This window comes from Gavialis gangeticus, unplaced genomic scaffold, assembly GCF_001723915.1.
Source record: "Gavialis gangeticus isolate Ggan-Ray unplaced genomic scaffold, GavGan_comp1, whole genome shotgun sequence".
NCBI classification, from domain to species: Eukaryota; Metazoa; Chordata; order Crocodylia; family Gavialidae; genus Gavialis; species Gavialis gangeticus.
The window spans coordinates 49,248,535-49,266,784 of NW_017728998.1; the positions used below are offsets into that span (position 1 = coordinate 49,248,535).

At 46.0% G+C, this 18,250-nt stretch overlaps 1 protein-coding gene across 1 annotated transcript in view; it reads right to left on the reverse strand.

Moving 5' to 3' along the window:
• Positions 1-463: 463 nt before the first annotated feature.
• The window catches only part of CSNK2A2 (casein kinase 2 alpha 2), a 28,711-nt gene continuing 10,924 nt past the window's right edge, over positions 464-18,250 (reverse strand). The window contains exons 4-11 of the mRNA XM_019505306.1: positions 14,068-14,127; positions 11,891-11,974; positions 10,234-10,344; positions 9,907-10,008; positions 9,385-9,485; positions 8,209-8,357; positions 7,863-7,956; positions 464-4,351 (exon numbers count right to left, since the gene is read on the reverse strand). Of these exons, the coding sequence (XP_019360851.1) occupies positions 7,880-7,956; positions 8,209-8,357; positions 9,385-9,485; positions 9,907-10,008; positions 10,234-10,344; positions 11,891-11,974; positions 14,068-14,127 (684 nt within the window). The 3' untranslated portion in view covers positions 464-4,351; positions 7,863-7,879. The remainder of the gene's footprint in view (positions 4,352-7,862; positions 7,957-8,208; positions 8,358-9,384; positions 9,486-9,906; positions 10,009-10,233; positions 10,345-11,890; positions 11,975-14,067; positions 14,128-18,250) is intronic.

Below are 18,250 nucleotides of genomic sequence, written 5' to 3' on the forward strand. Positions count from 1 at the left end.
TAGCTCCTTCAGTCACAGTATTTAGCTCCTTCAGAGCACAATTACAGTGAATCAAGGCCCCATATAATTTGAACAGGTTTGTTCAGTACTACATTATCTCAGTCCCTGTTTATGGAAAAAAAAAAAAAAAAAAAGGCAAATTAAAAAGGCATGAACATATAGCAGATGGCCCAAAATGTAACCTACCTTAAAACAAATCAACATGTGCTTGGAGAAAGCCATCTGGTCATTTTCTGTGGAATCATTTCCCATTAAAATCAATGTTGTTGTCTTTTTTTGTTTCCATTTTTATTTTTGGGGCCACTTACAACCCCATGTGAAAGACAGACAACTCACAGGGTTAATGCTGCAGCAAGCAAATCAATCCCTGTGCTACTTTGACAAGGCCAGGAGGCAAGTCAGATGGAATTCAAGGTGAAGGAAAGGAAGAGACTCAATGTTTTGACCAATGGAAGACAAAAAGTCAGTAGGCAAAGAACGCTTTATTTTCAGAGACTTGGTGGCATTACAAACAAACAATGGAGTGTAAAAAAGTTAAAATGGTAACAAAGCAGTTGACAACATCTTTTAAAGACAAGTCAGGAAATGAACTATACATGGAGGAGGGGAAGAGGATGGGCAACAGAAGGATGTTGATGGGGAAAAGGGGAGGGATGAGACAGATGTACATTAGTGATGGCCAAAATGCAGTACAAAGCCACCACAGCGGATCCAGGATTTCCCCAAAGGAGACCATGGGAGCAGCAACCCACGTTGCATGGTTGGCTGCCCCCCCTGCTCCCAGCCATCTCTGGCATGGGCAGACCACACTTGTGGGAACCTCTCCGGAGTTTTTAAAGGTCCTAAAGTAGGTGAAAATACCCCCTTCCCCTTCTCTTTCACTCTCCCCCCGCCCTGTCTACTCCTGTGTGTATTCACCAGTTCGGGGGCAGGAAAATTCCAGAGCCATCAGGGCTGATGGAACTGGGCTCAGCTGGGAGGGGGCAGTGGCAGAGTGGCTGGTATTCCCCAGACCCTGCCTGGTGCCGGGAAGAGGAACTCCTGTCCAGCCCTGCTGCCCTTATCTCCATCCTCAGTTGAGTCCAGCACCTGCCCAGCAGGCAGGAACGGCTCTGGTGCGTCTCCATCTCCGGGACAGAGGGAAAAGGTGAGGGGCAAAGGGGATTTCTTTGAGCAAGAAAATGAGGGGCAAGAGCATTCTCATCTGCTTTCTGAACTTTAAAAAGTCCCAGGAGGCTCCTGTGGCACAGTCCAATCCAAAAGGAGGGTGCAGCTGCAATGCTGTACCCTTTTTGAATCCACCACCTTATACAAGTTGGCATATATTGGTATCCAAGACGACTCCGTTCTATGTTGTTTAGTACTCCTGCGTGTAAGCCTCAGGAGATGCCTCATCTGGATTCAGCATCATCACATTGCCACAGCTCACAGGCTGGCCCAGCTGTGCTACAGAAACGATGGTGGGGTACCTGTATCATGCTGTTTATTTGGTACCTGCGACAACTGGAACAAATCTATATTCTAACATGTGTCAGTGCAAATCTAAAGCATTTGTTAACACTGTGGAGGGCACTAACATATTTCACAATATCCAACCGTGGTAGTGGATACTGTTCCACAAATGATGTTTCCCTCCTTTTCCAGACCAAGAGGAACAACACACCTTGCTCAGTTCAACAACTTCCTTCAAATTCCTTCAATGGATAAGGACATCCAGGTATCCTCTGACCTCACTCTTCAAGGAGCTCTTCATAAAAATCATGGCACAAAGAGGCATTTCATTCTCTTGCCTGGAAAACTTGCATTTGTGATGAATGTCAGCCAGGATTTAATGCTTTACTGCCTAATCTAACTGTGCTGGTATGAACTACAGAAACAAATGAGTATAAAATAGCACCACTTTTCCTTGCAACTAAAAGAACTTGATCTGTTCTTCCAGGAACCAGGGGCCAAAGACTTCATGGTGATAAGCACAGGCTTAATACCTAGATCAAGTGATTCAGGAGAACACTTGCTGAAGATGCTATTGTGGTCCCTTCACCACCACTTCCAAAGCCTTGAAAAACCAAACAGGCTCATGTATTCTTGGAAACATGCTCACCATTAGGAAGTTGGAAAGAGGTGGATCAGAAGACACAATAATGTAAGGGAACAGAGTCCATTTCAACATTTCACCTGCCATTTCCCACCCTTCCCTTCCCTTCCCTCCTCCCCAAGCAAACCCGAAAGCTGCACACTCCACACAGCATTTTCCCAGATACAGACCCACACATGGAAACACGGATAATAAATACATATTTTATATACACACACATACATAGCACCACTTCTATAAGGCTTAGAAGATACGAAACATACGTTACAGGGAGGTGCTTGTTATAAAGAGGTATTTATAATGAGCTTCCAAATAGCTGGGAGACAAAAATACAGCAGAGAGCCTTATATCAGAGGTAGCCTTACAACAGACAGTTTCAGTACCAGGGCACTGTATAAAAACTATGCAAGAGGGCTTGGAGGAGGGGGAAGAGGCAGGGGAAAAGAAGGTTACAAAGTAGAATTGTAGAGCCCTGCTGGGATGTTGAAAAGTAGCTTCAAGTGTCTGGGTTTGTTAACTTCAAGCTCTAGTTTGCTGGATTGGAAATGTTGCCTGCCCAGCCAAAATCCTGAAGCTCAGACAGTGTAGAAAGGCCACTCAGATAAACACTGGATGATTGAGTGGGTGACACATCAGCTGACGTGACAGGGGTCTATTGATCCAAACAGAAATCACTACCTTCACCAAGGAGAAAATGCATCCAGGCCCACTGCTTGTTGGAAGAGGTGGCTCAACACAAGTGAGGATTGGGGGACATCAAGGAACAAAGGAGCCTGATTTACTCTACACCTTCCCCAGCCAATTCTGATCTACTGCATAGATAGAGATCCAGTGGCAGGCCAGGGGGAGAGCATGAAAGAGTGAACACATTAAAGCGTTGTGGGCACTGCTGGCTCTGTCTGTAGCTGAAGGCACCTGGAGGAGGCTGTGACCCTACTGGAGCATGACTTGCCAGTGCAGGGGGAGAGGGAAGCGGGGTAGGTTTCTTCTGCTCTAACATGCCCTTTTCAGTTCAAGGGAGCAGGGACAGCTTATTTTGTTTTTTTTACCATAACCAAGAACTAGCCCCTCTCTTGCTGCACTATAGGAATAGTCAGTCATTTTCTGTTTGTTAGGTGGTATTGGGCCTAACAGGATGAAGCAGGGTGAGATGGGCATTTTTTTTGCTTTTTAATCCAGCAGAGGTCTGCAGACAAGTAGAGCTTGAACCAAGTGCAAAGCCTCTCCTTCCCCCCTCCCCCACCCCCCATCGATTCAGGCGCCTTTTGGGGGGTGCCTCTTCCCCAACAGTACTGCCTTCTTCTCTGGGGGTGAGGAAGTGAAAGCGGTGGGGCCCTTCACAAGCCCACTCCTCACTCTAGAGAGGCAGGCAGGGAAGGGAAAGAAAAAGAAACAGGACACTGGCTAAAGGCAGCAGTCACCAGTCACAGCACCTACAGAGGTGCAGGCACCACAAGGGTGATCATCTAGTGTTTATTGAGGCCTCAAAAGGAGCTTGACATTTGAAGGAAGGACATCTGGAATCAACATGGAGTTCTCTTGTATATTCACCTCCTGTCCACCCTTATGCCAGGTGTCTAAGCACCACCCGACAGGCAGAGTAGGTAGGCTCCCATTCTCCATAACACTTCAAAAAGCCTTTGTACAAGATTCATCTCCTTCTCTTCTGCCCCTGCCTATGCCTCTACATAATATAAAACAAGGAAAAGAGAACCAGGAAGTGCTCAGAGTAATCCCAGCCTCTTCCAATGCAGCAGGTCATGGCCCATGGCTCCTTCCATACTGAATACTCTCCATACATTTCTTTTAAAACTTTTATTCAATAATATATAATTCTTTTAATTATAATATAGAACTGTCCATCATGCCATATAGTCCATCCCCATCCCCATTCCCTCTCTGCCCTGCCAAGTCTGGAGCCAGCTAGTTAATAGGTTAACGCTGGAGTTCAGGGAGCAAAGGCTGGGGTGAGGGGGAAGCAACATTAACCAACAACCATTTTGCATACCCTTCACATTTTCCATGCTTTCTGGGTCAGGAAGAGGTCAACAGGAAGTCAAAGGCGAAGGAACCTTTTACATTCAGAAGTAAGGTTTGTGTTTATAAACTGTTGGGTGCCATCAAGCCGGCGCAGTCCCTGCTCTCGTACCCCGCCACCGCCACGTCGTCTGGCCGCCATCTCTGTACACACGCTGATAAGACGTTTGATTTGGTTCTTGTTCTGCTTATGGAAAATTGGGAGGAACAGCATCGGACCTAAGGAGAGACGGGAGGAGGGAAGTGAGCATCAGAAGCTAGTGGGAATGGACACCAATGTGTATCCAGAGCTTCCCCTCTGGGCCCAGGAGACAGGAGGGCGTTCTGCTCCATCTCCATTCCTACCACCTTGGGCAACTTGCATCACCTCTGTGCCTTATCAAAAGTAGGTAGAATACTCACCTATTTCCAGTGGCTTCCTAAGGCTTATGTAGTGTCTACAGAGCGTTTGGATCTGTACCAGCACTACAGAAGTAGTGAATTACTATTTCAAAGAAGACCAAGTAAATCAAGATTTGCTTTTTTACCTTGCCCGCTATACTGATGGTTAGCAGCAATCCAGCAGGTAACAACTTATTATGAGCACATAGGACCTTAATGCCTTATTTCATCACCACTCCTTCAGCCGTCAGCATCGTGTCAAACTTCACTCTATTCTGGTAATATTCTCTCTTCTACAGCCCAAAGTGCTCTCATTACAGGCAATGACTAGCTGAGGAAGTTGCAAAACACTGTTCCTTTCCTCTCCTCCAACAGGTCAAGTACACAGGTCCTGTCTGTGGGCAAAGGCCCTGCTGGGCCCACCAGCACGGCTCTAAGCTCAGAATCCAAGTTCTTGCTCTCTACATGGAGTTGCTATTGCACAACTGGGCCAGCCTACCCAGCTGGGAGTCTGAACTGCTTCATGGAGAGCTCTGTCCCAGATCACCATTATGTTATTGTATCAGAACAGTACAATCACGAGCAAAACAAATGGGATTGTGTGTCCAGTCATCTTCCCCCCCTATACCCTCCTTTCCTTCCTGGATACAAGATACTTCATATCTACTTTCCCCCTGCTGTCCTTATGAAGGTGAAAAATACTCAACTACTACACAGGGTGAAGCAACATTTCCTGCCCTGGCTGCCTGAAATGCCGACTCACTCAAGACAAAGCAGCAGCTCATCAAACAGTAGGCGTGTGCACATGTACGCACTACTCACTACATTACAGCAGTGAGAAATGCTAGTTAAGGCTGAAATGGTGTTTACAGCCCCAATTTCAATGCTTGACTTTCTCATTTCCTGTTGGACTGATGCTTCCCACACTGTCTCAAACTGAGGTTAGACCTGGGGAAATATGGGACCACCTCTATTTCCGACTGTGTACCTGATCAGGTTGGCTAGGGAATGCAGGTTCTCTCAGCAACATAAACCTGCCCACGCTGCTATGAGAAACTTAAGCTTTTTGTGTGCACACACACATCCAAATTCACTTTAGCTTTGGAATTTAATATTAAATGCAAAACTAGCATTAATGCAACATTAAAGTTGAGGAACCAACCAAAGCCAGGAATTGTCACAAGTTCAGTTTACCATCATAATGCTACCTTCTACTCATTTCCTTGCCTGGTAACTTTCCATGACATAGGTCAGGAGTTCTCAAAAAAATGGAGGCTGTGGACAGCTCAGACAATCATGACTACTCGCTCATTCCATATTGCTGAAATTGGAATGGATCCCCAATACATGAGATGAGGGAAAAGGGAAAAAGTCATTCCAATGAGAACAGCTGAGAATCACACATAGGCTACATTTAAAAACCTTCCCTTTAGAACTCGTTCAGCTTTGAATGGCTTGAAGTCTCAAGCTGGGCACTGCTTTAGTGTTTGTTTTTTAAACCAGGAGAACAAATGAAAAAGATGATGCTCTCACAGCATGCTCTTAATAAAGCACATTTGCCCAAGCTGAAAAAGATAAAATTGTGTGACCTTGCAGGTAAAAGATTCATGACCTTAAGAGAGTAAAATCATTGTTTTTTTCCAGCTTGAATCGCTTTTTCTTCCTCAGTGAGCTGTATAAAACAATCCTAGTTTGAAATTTCCAGCTTCAGCTATTAAAATCTGGCAGGCACAAAGTGCAACTCCCCAGGTATTTGGGAAAATCTGAGTTCTTCCTTTTAACCTGGTAGCAGCTGAAGTGATTCTGCTGAATTTTCAAAGAATTTCATCTTTGGGTTGACAGCAGACATTGATTGTTTCATCCCAAAAGGAGCTAGTGAGAAAGTTAAAATAAACAGCCCAGTTCTGATAAAAGGGGAATGAAGATACATTAGAACTCAAAATGTATCTATAGGATGCAATGCTTTCAGCTGCTCATAGTGTATGAATATCCCCATAGACTAGAAGACAACAAAAGAAGTTCATAGGTATAGTTATTTATTGATTTCAGTGAATTATACAAATGGATGTGATCTGCTCTCAATGCCAATATAACTTTATTGGAATATGGAATGTAAACAGATGTTTCAAATAGAAACATTCTAACCTTATAAAAATTAAATATTTGACATAGAAGGAAATTCTCTGTTTAGGTGCTGGTGGGTAAACACTATCTCCAGTTTCTAAGTTTATGATATCACCAGCCCCATTCAAGGAATTACACACTGAACACTTAGAGGAGGCAACTGTGAATTGTGGGGCTACACAGGCATCAGGGAGGCAGAGAAAAGCCATGAGAGAACCCCTACAACAGAATCATTGCCCAGAGTTTATATTTGGCTGATTTTGTTAGAACGCTACATGGACCCAAGTCCTGGATCAGTAGCAACACAGCCTCCCCAACAGCCCCACTCCAACCAGACCACTGCTTCCCGTATCTTCCCCCCATACCTGCTACTCCCAAAGAACCTTCTCCCCTCTGCTTTTCATTCTATGTTGCTGAATTAAACCACTCTAGATTCACGCTCCTGAACTATATCCAAAATGAACTATTATGCAAGCCATGTAATAAGTTATATGGTTGCATGTCTGTTATAGCAAGTCTTATAATATCAATTTTCCCAAGTCTGTAGCAAAGCATTTTTCTGCCACAAAAAAACCCTTCTGTCCTCTACGTTAAAAATTTTCCATAACAGGTCTGTATTGTTTCTTCCCAGATGGAGCCTTTCTTGAGTGCACCCACAGGGGAGCTCCCCTCTCCCTGAGCAACTCAGAAAGATGTTACATTTTAATGATCCAAATCAATCCAGAGACACTGGTTGTTCATTCCCATTTAAAATTAAAGGGCCAAATTCAGACCTGGAGTAAGCAGACTCAGACTTCAACAGCACTGCACATACTTATACACTGTCTGAATTTGTCCTTGGGTCTACAATTAAAAAGGCCTATTCGCATGGGTGCATGCTAGGGGCTAATGACAGAATAGCAACTTTGCCCCACCAGTATGATAGGAAAAGGCCAGACTGGGAAGAAAGAATTAGATCCATAGAAATGTGAGCCACAAATCAGTCAACTTGAGCCCTAAGGATATAACTATTTATTTAGATCTTGCACAACCATTTTTTCCAGGGGCTTTGGTACCACAGGTTTAAAGTAACATTATCCACAGCCACCAGAGAGGACTGAGGTTTTAAAACCCCCAAAGGTTATATTTCTGCTGAGCATAAAGGAACTGTGGGGAGGGGTCTTGGTTCATTCCCTTCACTGTGTGGCTGAAGGTTTTGTTTTTATTTGTAAATATCTTGAATTACCCGTCGTTTTCCAGTCTTCATCGTGCTGCTGTCAGGCCACTAGAAAGCACAGCATTTTCTGAGCTGGGCTGAGACTGCTCCTTCACCACTGGGTCTGCAAGAGACAAGGATCAGCCAGGAATCCAAAGCTACACTGCCCAGTATCAAAGCTTCACTGCCAAGGAAACCTCCTCCCAGGCTCACAAGCTTCCATTATACTCCTTGTAGCTACATGGCTAGATGTCCAGCCCTCAGCACAGAATTAAGAGCCATTCAATTCCTGTCTGGAAAAAGATGTATAGTCCCACAGCAAACCCCTGTTCTGCTCATCAAGCCCACCCTTTGATTCCAGCTCCCCACAACTCACAGAAGTAGGGGTGCTCCATAGCTTCTTTGGCAGTCAGCCTCTGTTGATGGTCATATCGCAGAAGTTTGTCCAGAAGGTCCAGGACTTCAGGGCTGACCAGGTGTCTGTTCTCGCTATGGATGAAGTTTTCCCAGCGTTTCCGTGAATGCCTAGAGCAGAGGAATCTATTATTGCACAGAATCCTGAACAAATTAAGCTCTGAATTGCAAAGCAGCCACAGTTCTATCCTGGGAATCACCTGTCACACCCCACACACGGAGCTATTGCTCCTCCCACTGGAACAAAGTTGATCTACCAGCTCCTTTTATTTCCAGAATCCAGCATTTGGCTAGTGAAATACAAAAGCATTTGAGGGGGTTTTTATGGCACAACTTACTTGGGGAATGTTCAGCCACAAGTGCTCTAATTCCAGTGACAGATAAAGAAGTGCAAAAGAATACTGGAATGGCGAACCTAGATGTAACCATCTGTGAGAAGGCTTATGGAAGCTCTTTGCTCTCAAGGGGTCCAGTCCACTGCAGGCAGACATGGATTCCAAATGGTGAGAAAAAGCCAAGTTTTTCTTTTCAACCAGTATATAAATTGTGAGCCAGTTTTCCAAAATTTTATTTGCAGTCCAATAGGGTGTGGGTAATTTTACTGACAGACCAGTAAAACATCATCAGCTTGGTCTACATTAGAAAGTTTTACTAGTAGAACTCAAGCTCTGCCAGCAGACAGCACCCACAAAGTTCTCCTGCAGCAGTACCCTACTTGCAGCTGGCAGGGTTAGCCACTTCTGCTAAAGTGACTAAGGCTTTTGCCACCACCTGGCAATTGGCAAGTATGCATGGACACTCCGGAGTCACCTGGCAGCTCTAGCTGCCCCATCAGCAACCAATGCCTTCCTGAGGGGCACCTCGCACTCCGACAGCATAGCTACTAGAAATGCCTAGCTGTGTATGCACTCTGGTGGCAGCAACCACCACATGCCACCAGAAATTCTACTGGCAGAACAGGCAACTGTAGACAAAGCCAAGTCTAGATTTTCAGAGTGCAGTGAATTCAAACAAAGAGTCTCCTCTGATTTGAATGACGGTTGTGTGTTTTATGTCCTTGAGTTGCTATTGGAATAGATACTTAGGTAATTGTTCCTTTTCCCTTATAAAAAGCAAAAACATTCTCCTATCCACTTACTGCCCCAGGATATCATTGAAGTGTGGGTCCAGTTCTATGTGATATTTCTTCAGGTATCCATATAGCTCATCTGTGCCCAAAACCTTAGCAATGCGAACCAGCTGCAATAAAAGACAATGACAGAAAACAGCATGAGAAGGGCACATCAGCAACTTGGAGGAATGGAGAAAGGTCTGCTGCGCCAAAAGGTTCTTTCAAGTTTGGTATACAAAAGAGAGACTAGGACACTGGTCTGAGGGCCCCTATGAGCAAAGCCACTTAAAACTAAGAGCTCAATATGAGGAAATCCTGAAGTCCAAGGAAATGCCCACCTAAAAGTAATTTCTCCAGTTGGTGCCAATTTATCCATTGGCATTGTGTGTAAGACATGCTTTCTGCTCTGAGTCCCAATGTCTCAGTTCAACTAACACATGGAACCACTCTACCAATCAGATGGTCCAGTGCCCTGAACACCACCAACAGCCCAAAAAGGAGAAGCAAACAAGAGACCTTTTGTAGGAAAGTCAGGAAGCAGCTCCTTACCTGGTCATAGTTGTCTTGACCATGGAAGAAGGGCTCTTTTCGGAAGATCATGCTGGCCAGCATACAGCCTAAACTCCACATGTCTAAGCTATAGTCATACATCTAAAGAGAGGAAAGGACACAGAGAGATGGGGAAAAGGGTGTCTTTAGTTCAGGCCCCAGTCCTATCATTTAGTCACAGGAGATGATCTGAGCTTTTTAATTTGACAGCAAAACTCTTTCCAAATTAGGGAGCCTCTAGAAAGCACATGGACACTCCAAAGGTAAGTAACCAACGTACAATCACAACCAATATAATTAAGCAGCAATTAGAAGCCAGGTACTTACTTGGTAGTCCACAAGGAGCTCTGGTCCTTTAAAGTACCTAGAGGCCACACGGACATTGTATTCCTGAGCTGGATGGTAAAACTCTGCCAAACCCCAGTCTATGAGCCTCAACTGAACATGAAGGAGACACACATAGTCAGGAACAAATAGTTTAGCTGTCTCAAACAAACAAGTTAGGCATGCAAAGCTTTTTATGATCCTGTGGTGAAAGCATGGAACCCTCTGTGCCATGATGCAACATCACAATAGATTCTCTTGTACAGGGTTGCTTCACTCTCTTATCTGCTGTGGTTTATGGAATCACCCAGGCTCAAAGAATTATCTGCCTTGCAAGCCCAATTAAATAATCTATTGCTTGGTGACTCATTCTTTACTAATGCCACCAGTCAACAAATGACAGTTAATTGTATGCTGGGGAGGCAGGCACAAACCAGCCACGACTCTATTTGGTTTAACATAGCTGGCCCCAAAAGGACTATCAAATCAACACTAATGTGCAAGGAGAGGTGTGAAGCAGTTGCTGGCTGGAGTAGGGTATAATGCAGAGAAGACAGGATGAGCTGCCAAGAAGGGCAGGCTGCAACACTGGCATGCACCTGCTCACAGCATAACTGCAGGGGTACTGCCATCTCCTCCACAGCTGCTGATTCATGGGGAGGGAACTGAAGCCTACAGCTTAACAGAAAAAAAGTGTAAGAGCTGCAGAGTGCTCCCCACACAAGCTGGCCCAATGAAAAGAAAGACTTTCACAGAGATTTCAGGGCCAAAGGGGAAAAGCTGGTACTTCACTGCTGCAAGTGCCACTAAAGTTAGGATGACACTATAATGCTGGGCACCTAGTTTGTGAGACAATGAACAAGTATCTACACTAGGGCTGGCCAAAAGCTACAGAGGATCCACAGAAGGCCTCAGCAATTGGCCAAGCCTGTGCAGATGAGACTTCCAGTTAGGTGACCAAGCCAGCCTGGAAGATGCAGAGGAAAGGTTTCATCCAATATGATCCAATATAGCCACATGCATCTAAAGAATTACAAGAGCTTCAAAATTTGGAGACAAGCCCGTTTGTGAGCCAATGGAGTAAAGTTACTACAGGGCTCCAAAAATGCTCTGTGCCATAATGCAAAACCATGGATGATGAGCTAGGGCCTCAATAAGAAAACAAACTCCACTGGGACTAATTTTACTAGGTCCAACGTTAAGTTTATGGAGCTGTAATAATACAAAAGTTTTTGTTTCCAGAACATACAATCCATGGGCATTTCAGACCACATACAAGGTCACAGCAGAACACAACAGTATCCGACAGAGAAACTTCTACCCTCCTCCCCCCCACTCCTACTCACAGGCCTTTGTTCCCTACCCCTAGATCCTCTCCCCAGGAGATCTCCAGGCACTAGCAGCCGTCTCCCAAATCAGCAGAGGAATACTGAAGTCACCAGAAATATTCCTCTTACAGCCTGGCTGAGCCAGAGCATTTTGTCACTATAGTCTCAGAGCAAGGCTGATCTCTCCCTGTGAGTGAAGCGTATCACTTCAGACAGGCAATTCCTGGCATGCACCAAGTCAGCATGCACTGATAATGGAGCCCAACTTAATGGCTCAGCAGTGGCAAAACATCAAGCTGCCCTCCAACCTCCGTGCCTTTGACAGTACATACCTTTTTTTGTTGGTGGTCTATCATGACGTTGTGGGGTTTGACGTCCCTATGCATGATCCCCATGCTGTGACAGTAATCCAGGGCCTGGCAGATACGCATATAATGTTAGATAAACCAGCGAACAGACAAAATTAATGATGTCACAGACCGTTCTCCAGCTAGTAAAAAGACTTGGAGGTGAAGTCTTTTGGTCTGGGAAACCCTGCAACCCAAGGACTATGAACAACTGGTGCTCTCATTTCTCTCACCATCCTAGCTGAAGCGGAAGTGGCACATTGCCAGCCTGAACAATTAAGGACTGTGCAGCTGCAGTTCCTCTACTGGTGGCTTTGTCATACTAAATTCCTGGTCTCTCAGAACAGACTTTAGAACTCAAAGCCCAGCGAGGTGTCACAGTGTTCAGCTGCCCAGCAGTTCTAGGGTCACCAAAGAGAGAAGAGTCCTCTTCACCTCCTTCCATGCAGTCATGTCTACCCCCCGCTCAAACTTTCTATAATCTTGCTTAGCCTTAATAACTTTCACCTTTTTGTTTAAACAAAATTCCTCCCTGCAACACACACAGCGGTTCCACAACCAGGACAGAAATTATAACATGGTTTAAAAGCGCAAGACCAAGAGTTCCTGGATCTGCAGCTTGGTTACCGTAAGCTATTCACTTCTTCCTGTGCAGCTGTTCCCTCATGTGCAATGGGGAGAATGCTGCTTCCCCACAGGAGGGGTGGGAGAGTCCAATCCATTAACTATGTTTGTCAAGTGCTCCAAGGTTTTTACCAGAGGAGGACAGTGTATTCCCTGCCTGTGCTTTAACAGGCTGCTTGTGGGGCTATGTTACTTGTCTGGGCTGCTTTGCTCCTCCCCCTATTTCTTCCTGGGATTTCAAAGCATTCCCCAGGTCAATCAAAAGGCTGTTTCCTTCAGAGACAGGCACAATCATTGCCTAAAGCACAGGGCAGGGAGTGAGGACAGGTAAACACAGCCTGAGCTGGCTAGAAGTTCTATTCCAAGAGGTCACCTTTAGACATCAAGCCCTGGAGTAAGCACTCTGGAGCTTAGATGGACTTGCCTAGGCACTTCAGACTCATAGTTGGCCCACAAGGTCTGGAAACAGCAATCTTCAAAACCCAGTGGTTCTGCTGGGAATCAAGACAGATAACAGCTGCTGCTCTGGCACAGACTCAATGTAATACAACCAAGACTGCAGCTTAAACAACTGAAGCGCTCCCTTTACATTCTTCAGATTAAACTCTTAAATTCCACAGAGGCAGGACAACACATCTCAAAAGCTTCCCAGTCTCACACTGGAAGTGTCACCAGAAAAATACTTGGTGTGGGCCACTCCAGTAAGACAAAGAGTAAGAGCACACTCTGCTCATACTCTGGGAGTATGTCATCTATCCTTCCTTCCAAGGGGGAGAGAAGAAAGGAGCACTCAGCCACTTATTCACTTCATAGGCTTCTAGCAATGGTCTCCAGGGAATTACCTTAAGAAATAAATTAACAAAAATCAACAAAACCATCTACAACTAACACCTCATCCCAACCCCACAACAGAAAATTTCAGAGCTCTTAACTAACCATCATGCGTCTGACCTGTGGGTCTATTCAAGGGGGGAAAAAAGATCAGAAGTTTTCCTCCTTTACTCCCCTACCCAACTCCCACTGTCCTAAAAAAAAACAGGTCTTGCAGAAAGCTCATCAGAACACTTCTCAGGCAACGTGAGTTCTGTAGCATAAAGACACAGAATTGGTGACCCATGTCTTCTGCCTTTGGAGAATGTTAACCATCACCGATCCCCTGCCCCACTTACTTCCTTTACCCCCAAGCAATTTCCAGTGCTGTGTGCAGCAAGCCTTACATGCCATTTGCCTGTGTAACCACTACCAAGAGTGAACTTGTTACAGGGAAACTACTCCCTCTACCTGCAGTATAAAAAGACAACTAAGCAAGCCCCACCTCAGTTCTGAACACCTTGCATTTGTCTCTCTCCAAGGCCAGATATTTCGATCTTCTCTCACCTACACACTGCTCCCATTTATTTATATGGAAGGAAACTACACAGATAATCCAAGAAGAAATCAACATGAGTACCAGCTATCCAGAGGGCTGCTTAAGGAATTCTACCATTTCCCTGCCCCAGGTTTGTGGCCTTAACCTGCTGTCCAGGATCTTCACTTACCTTGAGCAGCTCATACATATAAAATCGAATATCAAAGTCTGTCAGGATCTGGTACAGTTGCTGAAACAGATTTGGGGGAAGGAAGGTAGGAGAGAGGGGGGAAGAGAGAGAAAGAGAATAGAAAATAAATATTCAAATCTCTATTAGTCAATCTCTAAACATGCCTTGTATTTCCTAGGTCCTACTGCCTTGAATCACTGAAGCCATTACAGATTTTGTTCGTTTTTGGTTTGTTCTGGGTTTTTGTTGTTGTTGTTTTGTTTGTTTGGTTTGTTGTTGGTTTTTTTTGGGGGGAGGGGGGGCAGAGGTTGGGGGGGCACGGAAATCTTTACCCCCCCTATTCTCTGGAGCCCAGAAAGGGAGGGTGACTACTCTGGAGAACATGGCGTATACTGGAAAATGAGAGAGACAGGCATACATTCCACAGCATTCTTACCTCATTCCTTTCCCTATCTTGGATGATCCACTCAGCATCAGAAAGGAAACAGCAAAAGCTTATATGAAACCCAAACACATACTGGGTTTCATATTGTTACCTATTATTATCAAGGTTCCTATGCTAGTCTTTGACACAATTTACAAAGCTGATTACAGATGTAAAACAAATAATTGCTCTCTAGCCTGGTAAAGTGTTGGCAAGATCTTGAACAGCCCAATCTGGGGGAGTAGGGAAAAAAGAACATGAATCTGAATTGTTAAGATCAGAGGGACAGGCACAGGGCTGAGACTTCTTAAACATCCTCCTCTGTCATCTCCCTCAGTCCCAGGCCCAAGGAAAGATGACAAAAGGAAGAGCTGTACAAGGGGAAGGGACTCCAGAATGGCACAAGAGCCCAGAGGCCATTCTGGCAAGGTGGCAAAGGACACTACTGCACTGAATCCAAACAAACTCCTATGATCTACTTATGATCTCACCCTCCCCCCTCTATAAGCATTTCTGATCTCAAAAGGAACAAAGTACTAGGGGAACAATTTAAACCACATCTCATTCTCAGCACTACACCTCTGATCATTCTGAACATGCAGAGTCCCCTCCCCAGGTCATACCAAGCACAGACCGATCATTTCACTTCATAGCTAGCACCAGCACCCTTGTCAGCCAGACCTGTACCATTATTCCTGTTCCAGAAGAACAAGAAAGCCCTTATACAGGGTGAGGTGAGACTTGCAGTACAACACTAGGAAGCAGCAGCTGTGCCAGGAGTGAAACTCACATTAAGTTTGAGACAGAACAGCAGGATTTCACCTTTTTCCTTCTTAATAAACAAGAGGCTCCTTAAAGCCCAGTCACATCATTTCATTTCTTTAACTTCAAAGCCAGCTGGCTCAGGGCATGCCCAGCTGTCTGGAGAAAATCCCACAGCGAGGGATTGAAATTCACATTCTAAGAAACTAGAGCTAGCTCTGGACCCTCCCTGGCACTGGAGTGCAGTTGCTGCCTGAGCTACAGAGTGGCATAAACACATTACCACCTTTGCCCAAGGCATCTCCAGAACCACATCCAAAGGGCCCCTCTGCCACCACCCTGACTCCAAGACCCTTAGCCATTCAACTACATACAATAATTACACAGACACATGGGAATAGAGTTCCAGGTCTCCTGAAGTGCAATCTCTGGGTTATTTTCATGAGTTGGACGGTGAGGGAGAGGGAATGTTTACACTAAAGAGCAACTTAATGAACCAGGCAACTCAGCAAGGAGGAATTAAAGGTTTAGTAATCAAGCTACAAGAGGCTGCACACCAAGCTAGTTGGCCCCACCTTGGGTGCACTGAGCCATCCATCTACCACTCCTTCTGAATGCTCTGGAGCAGATTATTGTTATTGGAGGATGGCTCATCCACTTGGACTGGCTCATTTAAAAAAGAAGCAGGTTGGGGGGAAGGGTGCTCTGAAATGTCTCTCTCTGTGAATCCCATCCCCTAATTACCATCACTAATTTAGCACGTCTCATCTGGAGATATCAAAACGCATTAAGAAAGTTAGTGCAGATCAGCCTTCTCATTTCGCACATGGGAAACAAGAGACCAGACCTGCCCAAGTCGCACACAGAGCCAGTGTTGTCAATGCTCTGCTCATTTACTGAGGCACATGGCTTCCTCTCAACAGAAGGGAAAGAGTCAGTAGGGAAGGAATTCTCTCTCTCTTCATGGCTGCAAAATATTAACATATTCTTTCTTTCCTCATGGCCTTACAAGTAAGGAGACGAGGAGGGAAAGCATAAGGCTTCTTGAGGTAATTCTCCCTTCCCAGTCCTCTCCCCTGAAACTACATTACCTTTTTAGCAGAAGTTTGTTGACCAACAACTCTTTTCAAAACATTTCTTTAGAAAAGCAACATTGAAATGCAGAACAGTTTCCTACTGTGCTCATACAAGACAGAGCCAAAGTAATAGCTGAGGTGCCCAGGCCACTACTGTCAAGAGAGCTGAGCAAGTAGGTGGAAGGAGGCAAATCTGAGACTTTAATGCCTTGCATCTCCAGCTGCCTCTTGCCTTTCTACCTACACTGTTTCTCTTCCATACAGCATGGTGAGTTCAGAGGACCTGTCCAGACAACAGCACACATGTGGTTTGTGGTGCTGCAGACTCATCTGTGGCACCGCAAAGCACGCAAGCTCACCATGCCAATTTGCAGCACAGCAAGGTTTTTTTAACACTGGGAGGTCCCAGTGGCAAAAAGCCTGTGCCAAAAAAAGGGGTGTGGCATACATGATGGTAGTGCATGCCACCTGAAACCAGAGCCTGGCCAGCCAGAGCCATGCGCTGGCTCCCAGCCAGGCTTCATGGGCCCGGATCGCCACTGCTGGAGCCCCGGAAGGCCCCTGGACCCCAGGTAAGGCTGCTGAGGCCATCCCAGGTGCTGGCCCCAGCCTCCCCTAATGCACTCAGGGCAATTTGCCACGTGCCAAAGCACACAGTGCAGGGGCGTTCCCCACGGACAACTAGCAGTGGCACAAATGTGCCGCTGCTAGTTATCCCTGGGGAACATACATTCTCACCCATGGGGAGGTACCCACAGAGTTTTAAAGAACAAGGCTAAGGCTGCTACAGTACAGGACTTAGGGCACCAATAAGAAGGCAGCTTTGGGAAGCAGTCCTGAGAGACTTCAATAAAATGAACAACCCCCAGCAGGGCACACATTTTTGGTATTTAAACTATTTACAGACTACTATCACATACCCACAGAATTTGCTCCAGAGTTACAATGTCATGCACTGAAGTGTTGTTCTACTCTGAAATGACTAAAAATGTCACTACAAAGTTGTGTCATGATTCCTTTTAACACACTCAGATAGGCCATGCGTAGATTAAATGAGAGGGGTGTGTGCACAATAGGGCTGTGCAAAGCTTCAGGGGGCGATTAGATTCGGAAGAGATTCAGCCCGATTCAGTAACCGAATCGCCAAATCCAAATCCAAAAAGGGGACCAATTTAAAGGTCCGGATCGATTCAAAGCTCTCCAAATCTTCGGAAAATATCTGGACAGCTTTGACAATTCGGGCAGCCCCTGGTGGCTGCAGCTGGGAGCTGCAGCCAACTCCCAACTGGTAAGTACTAGGGGTAGGGGACAGGGTGCTGGGGGAGGGGACCATGGGGGGGATCCCTGCCTGCCCCCTCCACCCTCCCCCAGCTCCCAAAGGCTGCCCTCCCACTCACCCCAGCTCCTGGTACTTTAAAAAAGAGCCCAGTGCTCACAGTGCTGCCAGGCAGGGAAGCAATACTTGTTGCCCCCCACTGCATGGGGGGCTCTGTACGAGCCCCTGACCCCCCCCCCGAGCATCCCCACAGATGCCCTGCCCCAGCCAGTTCCAGCTCTTTAAGAAGGAAAAAAAAAACAACCCCAAGAAAAGCCCCAGGACTCACTGCTCCTGGTGCAGCCTCAGGGGCTCATGCAGAGCCTCCCACATGGCGCAGGGCAGCGGGGATCACCCCACGGCAAGAGCAGTGAGTCCAGGGGGGCAGTTTTCAGTTTGTGTTTTTTCTTAAAGGGCCACAGCTGGCCCGGGCAGGGCACCCGTGGAGGGGCTGGGAGAGCTGGGGGGGAGGGTCAGGGGGCTCATGCAGAGCCCCCTATGCAGAGTGAGGCAGTGGGGGGCAGCAGAGATTGTCCCCCACCTGGCAGCACCCACTGAGTTGGGCCTTTTTTTTTTTTTTTTTTTTTAAAAAGTGCTGGGAGCTGG